At 38.3% G+C, this 18,607-nt stretch overlaps 1 protein-coding gene across 1 annotated transcript in view; it reads left to right on the top strand.

Annotated features, from left to right (window-relative positions):
* The window catches only part of LOC141131885 (chloride anion exchanger-like), a 134,040-nt gene extending 116,644 nt beyond the window's left edge, over window positions 1–17,396 (top strand). Inside the window, exons 17-21 of the mRNA XM_073619675.1 lie at window positions 1,534–1,773; window positions 3,487–3,541; window positions 11,184–11,329; window positions 15,594–15,659; window positions 16,960–17,396. Coding sequence (XP_073475776.1) covers window positions 1,534–1,773; window positions 3,487–3,541; window positions 11,184–11,329; window positions 15,594–15,659; window positions 16,960–16,983 — 531 coding nt within the window. The 3' untranslated portion in view covers window positions 16,984–17,396. The remainder of the gene's footprint in view (window positions 1–1,533; window positions 1,774–3,486; window positions 3,542–11,183; window positions 11,330–15,593; window positions 15,660–16,959) is intronic.
* Window positions 17,397–18,607: the final 1,211 nt, after the last annotated feature.

Here is an 18,607-nt window from a genome sequence, read left to right as displayed (position 1 = left end):
AGCTGTTGACTTTTAATTTTCACACAGGAGCCTGGAGCTAAATGGTTATAAATGCTAAAGGTTTTTTTTACCTTAATGCATTCTCTGTATGAAAGTGAAAAAAAACTTTTAGGTGTTTTGAGTCCTAACACTAGAAACTTAAAGTGGTAGTAAACTCTTTTTTTCTAGTATCTTTACCTACAGGTAAAGTTATAATAAAGCTTACCTGTAGGTAAAATGAATATCTACTAAACGTGCACCATTTCGGAGATATTCCAGGGAGCAGTAGCGCATGCACTCTGAAGGCACGGCATACTCGTGCCGTCCCTTCAGAGCTCTGTGCCGTGGCTGTGACTCCCACACGCATACATGGGAGTGACATCATCGTGGCTCGGCCTATCAAGGGCCAGTGTCTGCGATGCATACCAGCACACTATAACATCGACCTGCACAGGGAAAATGTTTTTTCTTTTTTTTTCGTTTCTCCACTTTACTTAAAGAATATGTCTGGTTTTCTTGTGAAAAGAAAAAGAATATGCCTGGGAAAAAATACCACATTTATATTTGGTACATCTTGGTTAAACATGCACTCATGTGTTTGCCTCTTTAAAAACACTGCAATTGCTGAAAATTACCCATTGACCTTACTAGAATTTCAATGAGCTCAGTGAGATGCTGTCTTCATGTAAATAGCTGAAATCCAAACCTGTGTTGTCTGCACTGAGTTCTTCAATGATGGAGTACAGAATTCTTTCTATCCTTGCCCTTTTCTGTCACTTTCCGCACTTGTACATTGATTTTTTTCTTACAAGATTTGCTGTGGCCTTGCCTTCCAAGAGCTTGTCTAAATACTGTGTGTAGGGAAAGGGCTTTTGGGTGATGTAGTTTTAAGGGATCTGATCTAGTATGATCTGATCTAGTATGCTAGGAGCTCGCTAGATTTCTAGCAGGGTCAACAGGTATTTTTCAGTGCTGGCAGAATTTTTAAAGAAACAAAACTTAAGGAAATGTACATGCATTGCACACATGAACTGAATGTCTTTTTTGTTTATTTTGCCTAGATATACACAGTAGTACATGTCTGTAGTACCTACCTTTTACGCTGTTCACCTCACTGAACTCATGTTCATGATAATTTATACCCAACATTTACTGGGAAACCTACAATTCTGGGAGTGTCAATCAGCTCAGCCCCACAGCTCTCACTGGTTCCTTCTACTTACTTTCATGTCAATATCATCTCCATGGAGGTCAGCAGGAGAAGCAGTCAGGGCTTCATCTTTCAAAAAGACCATTATGTTTCTAAACAGCAAAAATGCACACTGATTTTTATTTCACAAATGATTTGTAATTTGCGAAAGCATTTATGATAAAGTGACTGTAAGAGCAGAAGTTACCACAGGGGTGGATGTTGCACTAGTTGAGAACCTGTGCTCTAGACTGTTTTAGAGTGGTTTGGCCTGTGTACAGTAGGGTTTTGAAGGTTTTGTGCACTTAATTTGAACAAAAGTATTTTCAGAATAGAAATAATATTTTCCATAAAATGTTCTACAGAGAGGTGTGGTCTGCACATCTTATGATTATAAAGAGTCTGATGATGAAGATGAACTTGACAATAACAGGATTGAAGAGCTGGACAAACCAATAAACACAGATGATCTGCCTATTGTTATTGACTGGAATTCTGAGCTACCAAATCACATCATGGTTCCCAGAATCGATGTTCATAGTTTGATACTTGATTTTGGAGCAGTATCTTTTATTGATATGTCTGGAATGAAAGCACTGAAAGGGGTAAGTATATAAAAAGTGTTTTTTTTTCTTTGTTACAACTAAAATATGCATTTGCAGGAATTTCACCCTCTGGCATTTGAAGTTAACCAAACTTTGCTGATATACAATCAAAGGGGCAACTATTGAGATATACAGTATAAACCAAATATAGACAGTGTAATCATTCAAGAACCATAAGTATAGAAAGTACATATACAGTAAAAGCTGATCATGGGGGTTGATTTATTAACAGGATAGAAACTGTTCATTTAGCAAAATGAATGTTCACTAATAAAAAAGTGAAGGTTTGTTAATTTCCAGCAACTGTTTAGGTAATAAAAAAAAATAAGTTTTTTTTAATTTCTCTACCACGTGGTTCAGTATTCATAGCACATGCAGAATAACCTTCACTTTGCAAAGATAATATACTCTTTTAAAAGTGAACATCCTTCACCCCTATGGGGTACTCAAACATGTTAAATTCCTACAGGGTAGAAACTGGTCACTTTGCAAAGTGAACATTCATGCTTAGTAAATAAGGCAACGCTGTTTTCTCCACAATCACCTAGCCATGTGCAAAAAGAAATTCTGTTTTTTATTTTCCCTTGACAATGACTAGGTATGTAAAATGAACACAACTTCATTGCTTTATTAAGTTTAGTACACTTTGCAAAGTGAACAGCTCTACTTAGTAAATTAACTCCAGTGTATATAAAAGAATATTGTGATGATGTTGGTTGCACCTCCATAGCGACGGGTCAGACTATATTCAATTAATAAAGTAGCTGTTTTATTTACATTTATATCAAGGTTAGATTGTTCTAGAGAATTACATCACCCCTTTACAATCACATCAAATTCAGAAAAAAATTCAATATAGTGGGAATATTTACTACAGTTTGCCAAAAACCTTTGTATTGGCAACAGGAATGCCAAAAGCTTGCTAGATATTGATCAAAGTTTTTGTAATAATTTATTAAACATCACAATTCTAGCTCATTCTAGCATTTTGTTTAATTTAAAAAATGTTGCACATTACTGTTTCATTTGAATGTGATTACCAGCTTAACATAGGACTCTTCATCAATTGATCGTTAACCGCTTCCCACCTGCTTCAGTGATTGCACTGTTTTCAATTTTTCTTAATCAATTGTTCAACCAAGAAGTGAAGACATGGGGGTATTTTCAGTGTATTTAATTAGCATATTTTATTATATTATAAACTTTTAAATAGCTATGAATACTTTACAAAATAACTCCAGAATTGCAGCATTATTCAGGGAATTAAACATCTCTTGTTGATAAATAACATGAAGATTAGTTTTAAATCAGTAAATGTGAAAATCATCTAAAAATAAAAAAAGGCCAGGAGAGTTGTAAAAATGTACATTTCTCATTTCACCTGTTGAAGATTTTGCCACAATGTGTACAAAGAGCTGCAGAATTGCATCTTAGTTATAAAATAGATACTATGACTGAAGAAAACATCTCAGAAATAGTGCAAAAAAGAGATCTACTAATTTATATGGAACAGTACCACATCTTCTTGACCCACCATCCGCAGGTACAGAATAGGGTAAAATCAATCTAGTTCTACATGGCCTGTATAATAGACCATGGTTTACTAATGTTCTTCGTTCAAAACCTTACTAATAAAAATCTTACTCACAGATGGTAAATTTAGTCATGTAAGTCATCAGAACTAATTTCCGTGCAAATTTTGTAATTTTACAGATTTTAAAAGAATTTATCAAGGTTGAAGTGGACACATACATTGTTGCTGTGGATAGTAAGTAAATACACTGTACATACTGTAGTCACAATTAGTTATACATATTAGTTATAATTGCATCTAAACTAAAAATGTATTAATCTCCCTGGCGGTATGATTATATCTGATTTTTGAATGTCAAAGCAGTACATTGTTTTGCATGGAAACTTGACGTTTTATATTGTAGGCCTGTAATTCTTAGGAATAACTCACTTAAATCTGTCCAAACAAGAGTCTAGTAGACATTCTGGGTATGATAAAGTTTTAAATGCGAAATCATAAATTATAATATAATAAATAACTATAAATAATTCTAAAAAATAATAATATAATAATAATAATTTTTCAATAATGTAATCAAATCAAAAACACTGAAATTTGCTCAGTCGCAGAATCGTCGCTGTCGTCACTTCAGTGTCTGATGACGAATTTCCCCTCAAATAACTTTTGCTCAATTCTGTAAGTGATTCTTTTTTTTTATAATCAAAATTTTTTTATTTTCTGTTATACTTTTCACAATTCACAATTAAACATCCTTAATTTCATATTTTACAATAATTACACAGGATTAACATATTAAACATTAATAAGAGACCATTTGGTAACATCGTTCTCTTACAACTGACCCTATCCCCTCCCAAAAAAAAAAAATTCTGTAAGTGATTCTAATTCACTATCACTGTTTTCTAGCTGGTCTAAAACTGCTTATGATGTAGAGGGATGCTTTTTGGATGCCATGGACGTTCTCAAATTTCCAGGCAGAAAGAACAGTATATATAATATAGAAGTGCAGGCAGGGCACTGGACAAAGCACTAGGGACAAAACTGATGTGAAATGATTTGATACAGTAATGTAATCTACAGATTACAGTGTATTATGTGTGTTATGTGTTTTGTACTTTTTTAATTTGCTGCCGGACTCCGCCCCCATGTGTTGCGCCGTCGCAGGAAATGGAGCCCAGAACGGTAATACATTGGACGGAGGATCCGGCAGAGGACACAGTGGGAGGACACCACAGGATCCTGGGGACAAGGTAAGTAACCTGTACCAGGATACTGTGATGCAATCCCGAATGTGGCTTGGGGTTATCGCTTTTGGTAATGAAAATTAACCCCAAGCCACACTCGGGAATACTGCTAGGGAGGTTAAACTGGGCTGAAGATTAAAATCTGTCAGAACCAGCAAGATACATGACAGCATTACCTAATAAAATTGTTATGTTAATCTTTCTTTTTAGTAAGATAAATAATGCTGACCTTGGGCATATTCCCTAATTAAAGATCATGGGATGGTGTCTGGATACTAATAGCATTGTGGGGGGTTCTGTCATTAGAGTATGTAAAGAGTTTATTGCTATATGTTACACAATCTCTCTCTGATAAACTTGCAGTAAGATTATGGAAATATGTTGCTTGATACCTGATGTAATTTTCCTATCCTGGCTTATCCTCATGTCAGCAAACTGCAGGTCAACCCTGTCTCCTTGACACCACAGGACCACCTTCTCACTACAAAAGAGAGAGTGTTCCCCTAGACCAGTGTTCCATACCAGAAAACAACAGGGCACCAGGGAGTGAAACCTATGCTGGCATGAAAATAAACTAGGAAAGGTAAATTATGGTATGGCAATAGGTATGTGCAGGACGAACAAATGTGTTTCCTTTTGATTCATTAAGTTACTAAGTTATTTTTGCTGCACTTTTCCTTTAGTTTAGTTTAGTTGAATTTTGTTTATTTATTTTCTATCCGATTTAAATTTTTTCCAATGGTTTTAAAGTATTCTAATCAAATTACTGTAAAATCAAAAATATCAATTCCATTCAAATTCATTGTGAATAATAGCTGGTTGTTAAGGAATGGGACGGCCTTGTTTATTTAGCATCGCTAGGCACTGACAGCTCCGGTTCCTAGTGCCCACTGGGCTGACCTTGCCCCTTCCTTTATTTACTGTCGATGGGAACCGGAGATGTCAGATGCTTGGTGGCAAGAGGTGAGTGTGGAACTCTTTTTATTTTTTTTTCGGGACTGAATTAATGCTGGATTTACATTGCAGTACTTTTCCTGACCCACTAGTATGCTTAGATTAGAGTCTGGATTTTGGGGGGACCACATGGCTGCTATGGATTTGGGGGGACCCTCGTGCTGTTTTTTTTTTTTTTTTTAAATGTAATGCCGCCACTGGTTTTTGTTTATTCTGCTGTCAGTGGGGAATCCTGCTGACAGTTGATGAGTCATCAGTTGTCAAGGATGCAGTAGTCCATCCTGCTCCTTAACAACAAGCTTTTATCAAATTGGCTGTAATTGACTGCAAGGGATTTGCAACCAAGTATTAAAAAGTGAAAGTTTGATGGATGATTGTTAATCTGTCCCATTACTTTTGGTCCCTTAAAAAGTGGGAGGCACATATACAAACTGTTGTAATTCCTACACCGTTCGCCTGATTTGGATGTAAATACCCTCACATTAAAGCTGAAAGTCTGCAGTTAAAGCACATATTGTTTGTTTCATTTCAAATCCATTGTGGTGGTGTATAGAGCCAAAAAGATTAGAATTGTGTCGATGTCCCAATATCTATGGACCTGACTGTAGATGAATTGGATGACAAATAAAAATTCTTTGGTCCAATGAGCCTCAATCACACCAATTCAGAAAGGTCACTGAAAAATCTCCTCATGTGCAGCCTGGCCCAGGAGACTACAGGAATAGATCATGACAAGAAAGAACTCTCTGTTACCCATTAAACACAGGCTGGGTAACAAGACTTTCCAGCTCAGTGAATCAATGATAATACTAAGATATTTAATTAGCTGAGTCGGCTCAAGCTGGCTCTTTTGGCTATTCAGCCAACCAAAACAAGATAAAATCTACAACACCAGATTGTGGCAATTCAGTAATTCTGGTCTGGATCTTGTCAGCACTGAGACTACCAAGACAATCCAAAGTGGAGACATTGCAATTGATTGTGGCCGTTTCATACTACAAAGCATAGAAATTTCTGGTGGACCTAAGCAATTGGCACATAAAAATAGGTATCAGCCAAATTTACCAATATCATCCAGATGCCCCCTTGGATTGCAGATAATATTGTCTGGAGTGACCCCATTTGGCAGTTCTTCACTTTGATAGAAGCATTTGGCTTCTTCATTTCCAGGACTGGCCTGAACCCCCTGAAGCCTTAAGGAATAAAAGCCCTTTCCTCACTCTTGTGGTGAAACAGACATTATGGTGTTTCTCATGGCTAATTCTTTTATGTGTGCAGGCAAGTATTTCCTTTTTCTTGATCCGCCAGTAGAAAAGTTTCCATGAAAAGTTGAGGTGGGTACTTGTCAAGCTCTATATGATAAGCATGCTTTATCACATTTATCATCCATATATCCACATTCTTCTCCACCATTGTTTTGTATAGGTATAGGAACAGGCCTGGGCACCAGTAGAAGAGACTGGGCAGATACACATTCAGAAAAGTTTGTCTGAAGACTTGCTTGACTGGGTTGTCTTGGACTTGACCCTTCATAGAAATGAGCTCTGAGTGCCTTACCTTTGAGATCTGCTGTATTCTCAACCTGGTTTGCATGATTTAGCATCACAGAATCTCTACTGTACTGACCTATTGGTAAAAAAGGGCTACTTATTTTGCCTATTCTGTTGTGCCAGAAGCCAAGAATTACCACCTGTTACCCACTTGATATTACCATTAAGAGTCTTTCCAAACAAAATTTAATAATTTAAAGGAATGGCACATAGGGCTTGCTTGGTGGTAGAATCAATTACCCAGTGACTCAACCAACTTAGCATTGATAGCAACTTAGCAGTGATAGAATGAGAAATCAAGTGTACAAAATGCCAGACTAAAGTGAGACTTTCCTTCTTCAGACCCAGAAAATATTTATTTACCTATTTTGGAGTCCCTGGTTCACTTTCCCATTGTAATGACTTCTTTTATCACAATAAAAATGGAGCTATTAAGATTAAATTAAAAGAATGAGGTCCAAGCTCTTTAGATTCTCATGAGTGATCGGATCCCCAGCTCCAGTGGTAGATGGATCAGGTTTTGGATCAGAAGAAGCTGGTGGCCTCCAATAATGTTTCCACTTACATTTCAAATTATGTTGATGTAATGAGGGGGGCTCTGGGGACCCTGATGTAAGGGGGAATCCATTTCACACTCAGATATGTAACGATATGTGTATATATATATATATATATATATATATATATATATATATATATATGTATGTGTGTATGTGTGTGTGTATATATATATATATATATATATATATATATATATTATACATACACACACATGTATATTATATACATGTGTATGCCTGCCCAAGCGTATGACTTTTTTTACTTCACTGCTGTGGGCTCTAGCCACAGATCTTTTGTAGACCTAGCAACGCCCCTGCAATCGGCACAAACTTACTTGCCTGGCAGGGCAGCAACAAAACAAGCCAAACGCAGACCCCAAGCACAATAAGACAAAACATTTTGTTTCACTAAACTTTTTTTTAACATAAAGAATGATGACAGTGACTTTCGTGGTGACATGATTGATAGGAACTTGAGGAACCATGTTTTAAAGAACCAGAAGATAAAGATTGGTGCCAGGAACATGCTTCTTAAAACAATTGCTCTTGTTCTTTTCCTCCTAAAAAAGAAGGATATATATCCATTGGATAAAACCACTCTTTTATTGGTCATAGCACTCTCGTGGAGCCTCCCCTACCTTTCCACAGGCTTCAGATCCTTAGCAGCAGTATGTGGCGAGCTCATATTATAAAGGAAAGGGAAAGACAAAATAGGTAATAGGCTTAAAGAGGAACTGCAATCTGCTTACATAATTTGTAATAAAAACATCTTTGCCATTATTTTTTTATATATACTGTGATTTTGTGCTTGCCAAATATGCTGCAGTAATCTCCCTCCACTAAGTCTTGCTGCAGCCATTTTAACTATGGGCAGCTGAAGCTGCTGCCTGTTCACTTCCTGGATTTACACAGACACACAGAGGCACACCTCCAGCTCTGCAGCCCTGCAGCTCTCATTGGCACTCTTATGACTCATCCCCCCTCCCTTCCTGGCAAACTCTCATGAGTGAGAGAGAGCTGTGTATGATGTCATAAGCCTTGGCTTTTTACCAGACAAGAAACAGGAAGTGGGCTGTATAAGGTATTTACTGGCAGAAAAAAAATGTTTTACTATCCAAAGTTCAAACAACCAGGGCAGAAGATTTAATAGACGGAAAGTTGAAAAAATTACAGAAGGTTCGCTTTAAGGTCTGAGGAGCAGAGCAGGCTGTACCCTAGAAACCATCACCTCCATGAAGCATGAAGAAAATACCAATACCCATAGGTGAAGCAAAAAAAACAATGATTCAATTATGTTCCAGAAAAAAAGCATATATATCTGAAGATCCATGGTAAACTGGCAAATATTTACATTGTTCTGTGCATCAATAGAGAACCTCATACTCGCTGGCTGACCCATCCACATGCCCTGTCATTCTGGGAAAGGACGTCTGCCCCTTGTATATTTAAAATCTAAATGTACTTAAAATTAAACATAAAGGCTATAGTTCTCTATTAGATAAAAGTGTAAAGCCTCCCTTTCCCCTACTGATACTTGCATCTCCCCATTGCTCCTTTTTCCATTCCAGCAACCGCCAATATACCTAGTCTTCAGCAGGGGTCTGAGCCTAGAAGGAGCAGGTAAAATGTGGGCAATATAAGCCTTTAGGTTCACAAAATTACAGTACATAGGAGAATCATACTTCATTTAACACCCCGCCTAGCCTCTTCTACTGAAAATAATTTCCTATTCTTTTATACCTTTTTTAATTGTTCATTGACTAATGATTTCAAGTGTGACGCTTCTGTGGCTAATACTCTTATCATCAACCGTTTTGTATTATACAACACAGAAATCAGTCTTATTGGTCTAGCTGCTCAAATCAAACTCCAGCACAAGGCAGAATTTGGTAAACTGTATTTCCGGGCAAAATGTTTTATATATATATATTGCCTTTTAAAGACAATCTATCTGCACACTAAAAAAAAAAGAAAAAAGAAAATCTAGATACAGATTACACACCTGCAACAGTCTCTTAAATCTTGATTGGTTTTTGATATGCAAAGCTCAAACACGTGCCACTGGAACTTGACAAATGTTCTTATTTATGCTTAAAGTGGAACAATAAAAATGAAAGATTCCTTAAATGCAGTGCCTGGGGGTCCCCTTAGTCTCCCTGTAAATTACCACATGTGTACCTTGTATAAAACCCGCTGCAGCAAAACTGACATTTCTAAAGAAAATAAAAATTACAATTAAATTTCCAGTGATACAATACCATTGCCAGCAATACGAAAATGTTTAAAAAACAGCGCTCAATCCATATCAGGCTCTTTGGGTCTGGTATGGATTTTAAGGTGAACCTCACACCAAAATAAAATAAAAATTACATTGGGTCCCCCCCAAATCCAAACCAGACCCTTATCCGAGCATGCAGCAGGGTAGGTCAGGAAAAGGGGGGAGAATGAACGCCCCCCCTCCTGAACCATACCAAGCCGAATGCCCTCAACATGGGGGGAGTGCTTTGGGGCTCTACCCCCTCCCCCAACTCCAAAGCACCTTCTCCTCAGGTGCATGGAAGCCCCGGCATTCAGAGGAGGAAGATGTAACTTCCTCCTCCTGAGCTGTTCTGCCTCCACCTACTTCCGACTGACTGACAATGGAAGGGCCAGGAGTCTGAGGAGACTTGATATCTGGACCAGGACAGTGCTGCTGAGCTGGATTGCCAGGAGTCTGAGGGGACCTGAGTGCAATCCAGACCGGGACACTGCTAATGTAAGTGAGCAGAGCTCAAGCGATGGATGAGGGGGGTTAGGGCAAATATCACACAGGTGTGTTCTAGAGGGAGGGAGGATAGGCTCTCTCAGAGCTGTGTACACTGACTGCAACATCACCACACCACGGTACTTGCACCATGCCAGTAGTCTGTGACTGTCTTCTGTATCATGCCTGCAGTCTGTGACTGTCTCCTGTACCATACCTGCAGTCACTGACTGTCTCCTGTACCATGCCTATAGTTTGTGACTGTCTCCTGTACCATGCCTGCAGTCTCTGACCGTCTCCTGTAGTATGCCTGCTGGGGGGCCCCAAGAAAATGTTTGCCCAGGAGGTCCCATCAATAATAAAGACGGCCTTGGATCAAGTATGCAGTGATATCTGACTGCATCATTTACAGGTGCTGGTTTGGGGTATGCACCATGACCACCATGTGTTACTGACCCAAAACTAGTGCCATGCAGAGCACTGTGGCAGGAGAGAGCCTGGGGGGTTGACACCATGGTTTACCGCACCAGGTGACACCAACCCTAGAGACGCCCCTGATGAATTAAAACCTTTACCAAATGGGGTTTTAAAGCATCCCTTTCTGTGAAAAGGGGACAAGCTATGCTACATTAACAGTTGGCCCTATCTGTTTGGTGACATAGTCATGGATATCTCGCCACCAGTCTCAGCGTAAAATAATAATATATTAAATAATTAGACGATAAAACAAGGACCTCATCATTTTAAACCCTGCAATTTAAAAAATATAACTGCCATATGTATTTCACTTGAATTGTAACCAATGATTTATTTTTCATCCCTTAGATTCTGTAATGGAAAAGTTAAAACGTAGCTCATTCTTTGATGATGACATTAAAACATCAATGTTTTTTCTCACTGTCCATGATGCTGTCCTATATGTGCTTGAAAAGAAAGGCCTTAAGCATGCTTTAACACGTGAGACCAGCAAGGTAACCCAGATAATATAGTATATTGACACAATTAACTCCAGAAGGGGCAAAGTATGTGAACACTTTTGTAAATATTAATGTTTTGCAACTCATAAGCTCATAGGAAATGTTATTTTGCACCAAATGCAAATGTTTATATGCCAATTTAAAAACAATTGAATGCTGAATTCAACACAAACAACAAATTGCAAGTGCAAACTATATGCAGTGCAAAAAAATGTTATGCAGGAAATACTGCAATCATGCTGAATTTACTGTATTGCACTTATGGTTTCAATGTATTATCAGTACTTAGTAGGGTAGCCTTTATTCTTGAAAACTGCATCACAGCAACGCCTCATTGAGCCAACAAGTGTTTGAGTGTTTGAAGCTCTGCCTTTGTCATCACATAGTGCCAGAAAGCAATTATAGCCTCAATTAATTGCACTTTATTTGATAGACTCCTCATTCGTACAAGGCTTTTCAAATGGTGCCACAAATGTTCTATTAGGTTTAGGTTAGGGCTATTTCCTGGCCAAGGTTGACTTTGATGTTGATTGCATATTTTTGCTGTGTGGCAGGGAGCTGAATCCTGATAAAATAGAAATGGTGTATTGTAGGTAAAGAGGTCCCTAAAGGAAGGTAGAAGTTTTGGTTTCAGGATGTATATTTTTGCGTTCAGCGTGCTGTCGGCCTGTCAATTACATGAAGGCAGCCAACAGTATTTGCTGCCATACATCCCCAAATCATAACGCTTGTTGGTTACTTTACATTGGTCTCCATACAGTCAGGATGTACACAGCAAAAGTACTGTCGTCACTTCTGGTTTCCCCAGATGTTAACAGCACCATTTTTCATTCTTGAAAGCATTTGATCACAACGATCTTGGTGTGATCAAATGCTTTTAACAGTAGAGGAGACATTTGGGGTCTAATAAACCCCAGATCTCTCAATAAAGAGTACCTGTCACTGCCTATTGTTGTCACAAGTGAAATTTACATTCCTTGTGACAGCAATAAAAGTGATTAAAACAAAATTAAAGAAACAGTGTACAAATAAAATACATTTTTAAAACTCTGAATATGCCCCTTTCCTTTACTTGTTCATGCGCAAAAGCAAACGCACGTGTTGGTCCCGCACGCATACATAAACGGCGCTTGCATCACACATGTGAGGTATTGCCGCAAACGTCAGAGCAAGAGCAATAATTCTAGCACCGGACCTCCTCTGTAACTCAACCTGTAAAAGTTTTTAAAGGGTCACCTATGGTGATTTTTAAATACAGTACTTTGGTGCTATTTGGCAAGCCTGTGCAATTTTAAAGCATGACATGTTAAGTATCTATTTACTTGGTGTAACACCATCTTTTATATTTGACCAAGAAATTGGATTTTATTGTATTTGCATTCATTAAAGTGTATTTTTTTTAAAAAATTGAGTTAACAAAAAATGCTACAAAAAGTGTCAAAAAACGTTTGGTCTTCACACTTATGTTTCTTTGTTAGACTAAAGTCAGCATAACTTTTTTGGTACTGCATGTATTTGAATTCTGTGTTTTTTTTTTTATTGAATTCAGAATTCAATTGTCTTTAAATTGACAAAAGAACAATTGCATTTGATGCAAAATAACACTTCCTATAAGCCTGCAAAGTTGCAAAACATTAAAATTTCCAAGTGTCCATAATTTTTGCCACCGCTGTAACTTTTCATTGGATAAAACCCTTATGAAGTGGTCAATTAATGGTGCATCTATGTGTTTTTTTTTCCTGGGGTATAATGTAACCCCATGGACATACCTTTTCATCATCTCCTCTTTCTTTAGGCTAAGGCTGGGTTTACACTTAGTGCGGACGTGGCTCACAGCAGGGGTCCGATTTCGTCCCTGTTCTTTCAGGGATGAATCAGGCCCGAATTTTTGCCTGAATTCGTACCTGAAAAGGAGTCAAAAATGCACAGGACCCCTGTGCAATGTGCTCCGCAGCCGCTCCGGAGATGTGTGAACCGGCTCCATAGAGAGCCAGGCACACTCTCCTGTCATGTGAATTGGATACGGGGCAACTAGTGTGAACCCAGCCTTAATATTTGTATATTCTCTATCATCATTGGGAGCCTATTTCACTTCATCCTCAATCCTGGTGCTGTACACAGTAAGGCTCCATGCATACTAGCGTTTTTTATAAGCTCAAAAAATGCTAGAAAAATATGTTGGACGAAAAAGCTGATAATAGCATTTTTTGTGCTGTTTTGTAATAGCGTTTTAGTAGCTTTTAACAGCGTCTAGGAGCGTTAGCTTTTTATTCGTGTTTTTACAGTATATGAAGAAAAGAAAAATGTTCAAAAAAAGCTATTAGGAGCATTCAGTGGTTTTTTTTTGCTGGGGAAATGCTCCCAAAAACTCTACAAAAACAAGTTTACTGTCCTGAGCCCCCATAATAGTTGCTTGCCATAGTTTTAGAAGTTATTATGCCCAGTTCAGTATTGCTTGTGTAAGGCACACTGACCTGAAATACTTATTACAGGAGAAAGGAGCATCCACTTTCAGAGCAATACAGAGCCTTTCTTCTCTCCAGATCTTACTAGCAGGGATAAGAGGTGGCGTGCAGTTACTATAACTCTGCCTGGGACTGCAGCCATACTACAAAGGGGGTATTGGCTTATGCAGCTGCTCTCTGCTCCCTCTCTGCTCCCTCCACAGCCAGTATTAGCTCAGCTGCAATACAGATATGGTCCCATTGCTTATATAGCACTGACTGCACTGTGTTAGATGCTCTGCAGATGGCAGGCTGGCAAAACCAAGGGCACAATCCACCAGTCACCTGGCCGTGATCAATGGTTTGCCGACCCCCAACCTAATTTGGAACATGGGTGGAATCACTATTATGACCCTTGTAACCCCAAGGTACGCCCATGTGTGTGACCCAGAACAGAAAGTTGTCAAACAGGCATGTGCTATTACAATGACTTCAGGGGGGGAAGAGTTTTAACTGTGCATATATAATTGGGGCTATAACAAACCCTTAAGGGTCTATTTGTAAAACATGTTTTGGAAAAATGTCACACATATTCTGGCAGGCGGGATAAATTTTCCCCATACTTTTCTGTAATAGATTCAATTATATGAGTCTATCAATCCTATTATTTTGAGCTCCATCTAGTGGACAAAATGTATATATTCTCATTTAGGTGGTTCAGGAAACTATACCCCATTTTGGGTACTTCGTGGAGCTAACAATCATATAAATTATTCTATTGTAGAAAATATGGGGAAAATCCATCCAGTTTGCATGACTGTGTGTGATATTCATCCAATAAATGTTTTATAAATAGACCCCCAAGAGTATCATTTTTGACTAAAGTTCCACTTCCAATGCATCTGATGGGTATATTTGGGAAAGATCAGGTCTGTTGGCTCTTGAAATGATGATGTTGAATTTGGTTCTGTCAGCAAGGGAATGTCTGTCACTTGTAGCGAAGTCAAGGATGTTACATTACAGAACCAAGATTGTGCAACAAAATACCAATAAAGTGGACCTTCCATGGCAAATGGAATATCCACCTTATTGCCCAGCTCCTGCACCCCAACACAAAAACTTACCTCTACCCTGGATTCCAGAGGTGATGTCACTGTGCCTTCCGGCAAAGCTGGGAGCTCAAAATTCCATTACAATACACTCCTTCAAGGAGATGGATTGCACTTTCGCAGTACTTTGATTTCCTAGCCCTGCCTGGAGATGTTGTGACATGTCCATTTACTCTGTGTTTTAGTGCATTGGGAGCCCATAGATGTAAATGGCAACACATCAAAATACGTAGAACATGCATTTTGATGCATCAGCAACAGATATTAACAAACTTCGCTCAATGGCTGTTAACTCTTTCCACTCCAAATCCTAAATTTGAAAACACATTGGAAACACACATCGACATATGTTAACTAGCATCAAAAATGCATGTCAATTCTCAAAAGAAACACATGTTGATGAATGACAACAGACTTGCCTAACTCTACGAAAGAAGCACCTCTTTATACACACATTGATCTAAAGGGGCCCTTAAATTTGAACCTGTCATTACTGACTTGTTTTTTAAAAGTTCAGTATCAAAGACTTGGCTTGGATCAGGTATTCAAATCGGGAGTTTAGATTTTTCAGACTAAGCTGGCTGTATGCTTGTTCCAGGTCAATGACTTCCTAGGAAGTGAAATTCTCAAATTTATATCTTCATGAACTCCTAGGTGTTATACCATTAGATGTCTTATTTTCATAATTTTGTGTCTTTAACACAGGAAAATGTTACGACTTTCTTTGCGAATGGATTTGCAAATGGAAAAGCCTACAGTGAAGTGTTTAATGTAAGTCATGATATTCATACATAAGCATTCATTAAAGCTCAAGTTTAAAAAAAAAACATAAAACAGGGACGCACAGGGGCTGACTACCATCTATTTGGAGCCATTTTTCTGTTTAAATTAGACACTTTTGACCATCAATGTGTACTGAATGTTTTTAACTCTTTTCCTAATTACCTATCTGTTCTAACTTGTTGTTAATAAAATATTCATTTTATCATACTTTTGTCCATTGCCTGAAAAGCCTGAAAGAGGGCCTTTGGCTCTTTACCCCTTTCCCCTTCTGAGTTAACAATATATGGATGTGGCCTTAGGAGTGTTGTTTCAACCATTTACTCCCCACTTAGTCTTTACTCCACTGCCTTTGTTTTGTTGGGACAGAAAAGTGGTCTAACCCTTCAGAAGGTCAGCATGTGACTTTTTCCCCTCTAAGTCCAAAAATTTGCAGGGATACCAAGCTTCCAAAATTTTCAGATTTATCCATACATCTATATAAACATATTAGTTAAAGAATAGGTCATTCCATTCGGTGACCAATTTTACTGTGAGGGTAGAAATATGTATAATGTCGTGTTGTTCCTGACATGCTTTAAAAATGAAGCTTCTGACGCTTACATCCTGATCCTGACTTTGCTACTTAGTGAGTCACTTTTCTGATAAAAGCAAGCAGCAAATATTGCCTGAAAAGTCTGCATGTTTATTCCAGATCCAGGACTTACTAGGTAGTAAAGCTTAGATACAAAACTGCAGTCCTGGGGCCCACAACTTTAAAGTGGTAGTAAAGCCCGCTTGGTGATTTTTACCTACAGGTAGGCCTATAACAAGGCTTACCTGTAGGTAAAATAAATATCTCTTAAACGTGCACCGCGCTCTGAAGGTCCGGCATACCTTGGGGCCCACACGCAACCGAGGGCATTAAGGAAAAAAAATGTCTGCTCGGCAGGGGCCCCCCTTATTCTTACCTGAGCCGATGAAGTGATGTGCACGTGTGCAGCGGCTCTCTCCATTGGCTCCTGCTGCTGTCAATCAAATGCTGTGACAAGGGAGTGGGGGGGTGGGGCCAAGTCGCCCCCTGCCTGTGTCAATAGATACAGACTGAGCGGCTCGGGAACGAGCATGCACTGGTGCTCCCAGGGAAAGTGGCTTTCACTGGGGGCACACGCCGAAGAGGAGGGGCCTGGAGCACCGGGGGGACCCCAGAAAAGGAGGATCGATGCTGCTCTGTTAATTGTAGTCTTTTGGTATTTATAATGTCATTATCTTAGTTACAGTTCTGTATCTTATAGTAGTGTTTGCTTTTCAGGTGCCAAATGAAACAAGATTCTAAGAAGGTGAATTCTGTATGGTACTTTTCATTGAATGGCTGACCCAAAACTTGACATTCTACACACAGGAAGAGGATGTGAAGAGAATTAAGACTTTACCGTGACTGAAGGCTGTTAGTGGAAAAATTAACACAAATTGTTTCGCCTGTAAATGCAGTTTATTTTACATTATAAAATAAATTATTTGATTTTTTTTTTGAATATATCTTTTTCAAAAAGAAGAAACCGTTGCTTTTTAATATAACACATCTGAGCAATATATAGAATTTGCTATTTTTTAAACCATTTATAGTATATGTATTTATTTTTTTTTGAGGTTGTTTAAATATAAAATTGAATGCTACCATATAGAGAACAGATAAATTACAACATTGAAGACCTTTCCTAAAATCAAGATGTCTAAATGTTCAACATATACATTGCGGCTGATTTACTAAAGGAGCTGTTTGAATATAACTTGTGTGAATGTTTACTTCCATTATTCAGTCATATGAAAAGCAAATTTCCATTTTTCCTGTTTCCTTATTTCATCTGCATGTAACTAGATAATTAAACTGAAAATTGACCAAATGTATTTGGACAGATTTACTAAAAAAAAGTTGAGAATCTTCACACAAGTTGAGTAAATATTCACTTCAATTATCCAGTCATCATGTGCAGAGGTGATAAAGAAAGAATTTGTTTTTACATGACTGGATACCGTAATTGAACATTGACACAATTTATTATGTGAAGATTCTCAATTAATTTAGTAAATCAGCCCAATTATAGGATATGGTCAGACTGTGTCAATTAGGGCTAAGCTACATGGGTGATTTTATTTTCTTCTAAAAGTTTTAACAAATTGTGTGTAGTCACCTGAATGAGCCGGAGGAGATATTAAGTTGCTTATTCCTGCTATTAAAATCACTAGAGATTAGTCACTAGGTGCAGCAAGTGAATCCAAATAGACTAGATGGAAGTAATGGCTCCCTTTGACATAAGCTACATGAGTAGAACGTAGGAGCATCTTGTAAGGATCAATCATACATGAATAGAGCATTGTGCAGTCACACAAGGTTGATTACTACTACATGCTAAAGTGATTAACCTCTAACAATTTAAGTACACTTATGCCGCATACACACAATCGCACATTCCCACAACAAAATCCATGTTTTTTTCTGACGGATGTTGGCTCAAACTTGTCTTGCATACACACGAACACACAAATCTTGTCGGAAATTCCGAACGTCAAGAACGCGGTGACGTATGATGAGCCGAGAAAATTGAAGTTCAATAGCCAGTGCAGCTCTTCTGCATGATTCCGAGCATGCGTGGACTATTGTGCATCGGAATTGTGTACACACAATTGGAATTTCCGACAATGGATTTTGTTGTTGTAAAATTTGAGATCCAGATCTCAAATTTTGTTTGTCGGAAATTCCGACGGAAAATGTCCGATGGAGCCTACACATGGTCGGAATTTTCGATAACAAGCTCCCATCGAACATTTGTTGTCGGAAATTCCGACCATGTGTACGCGGCATTACAGTACTAAGCTACTAAAAATCTCCTGTTTAGCTCTAGCTCAGTGATTGTCAGTTTACAAGGTGTAGGGTTTTACGGATATCTCCAAAGAGCCAA

The sequence above is a fragment of the Aquarana catesbeiana genome, linkage group LG03 (genome assembly GCF_042186555.1).
Source record: "Aquarana catesbeiana isolate 2022-GZ linkage group LG03, ASM4218655v1, whole genome shotgun sequence".
Taxonomy (NCBI): Eukaryota; Metazoa; Chordata; class Amphibia; order Anura; family Ranidae; genus Aquarana; species Aquarana catesbeiana.
The sequence above is the reverse complement of the archived record's forward strand: the minus strand, read 5'-3'. Positions and strand labels throughout refer to the sequence as shown.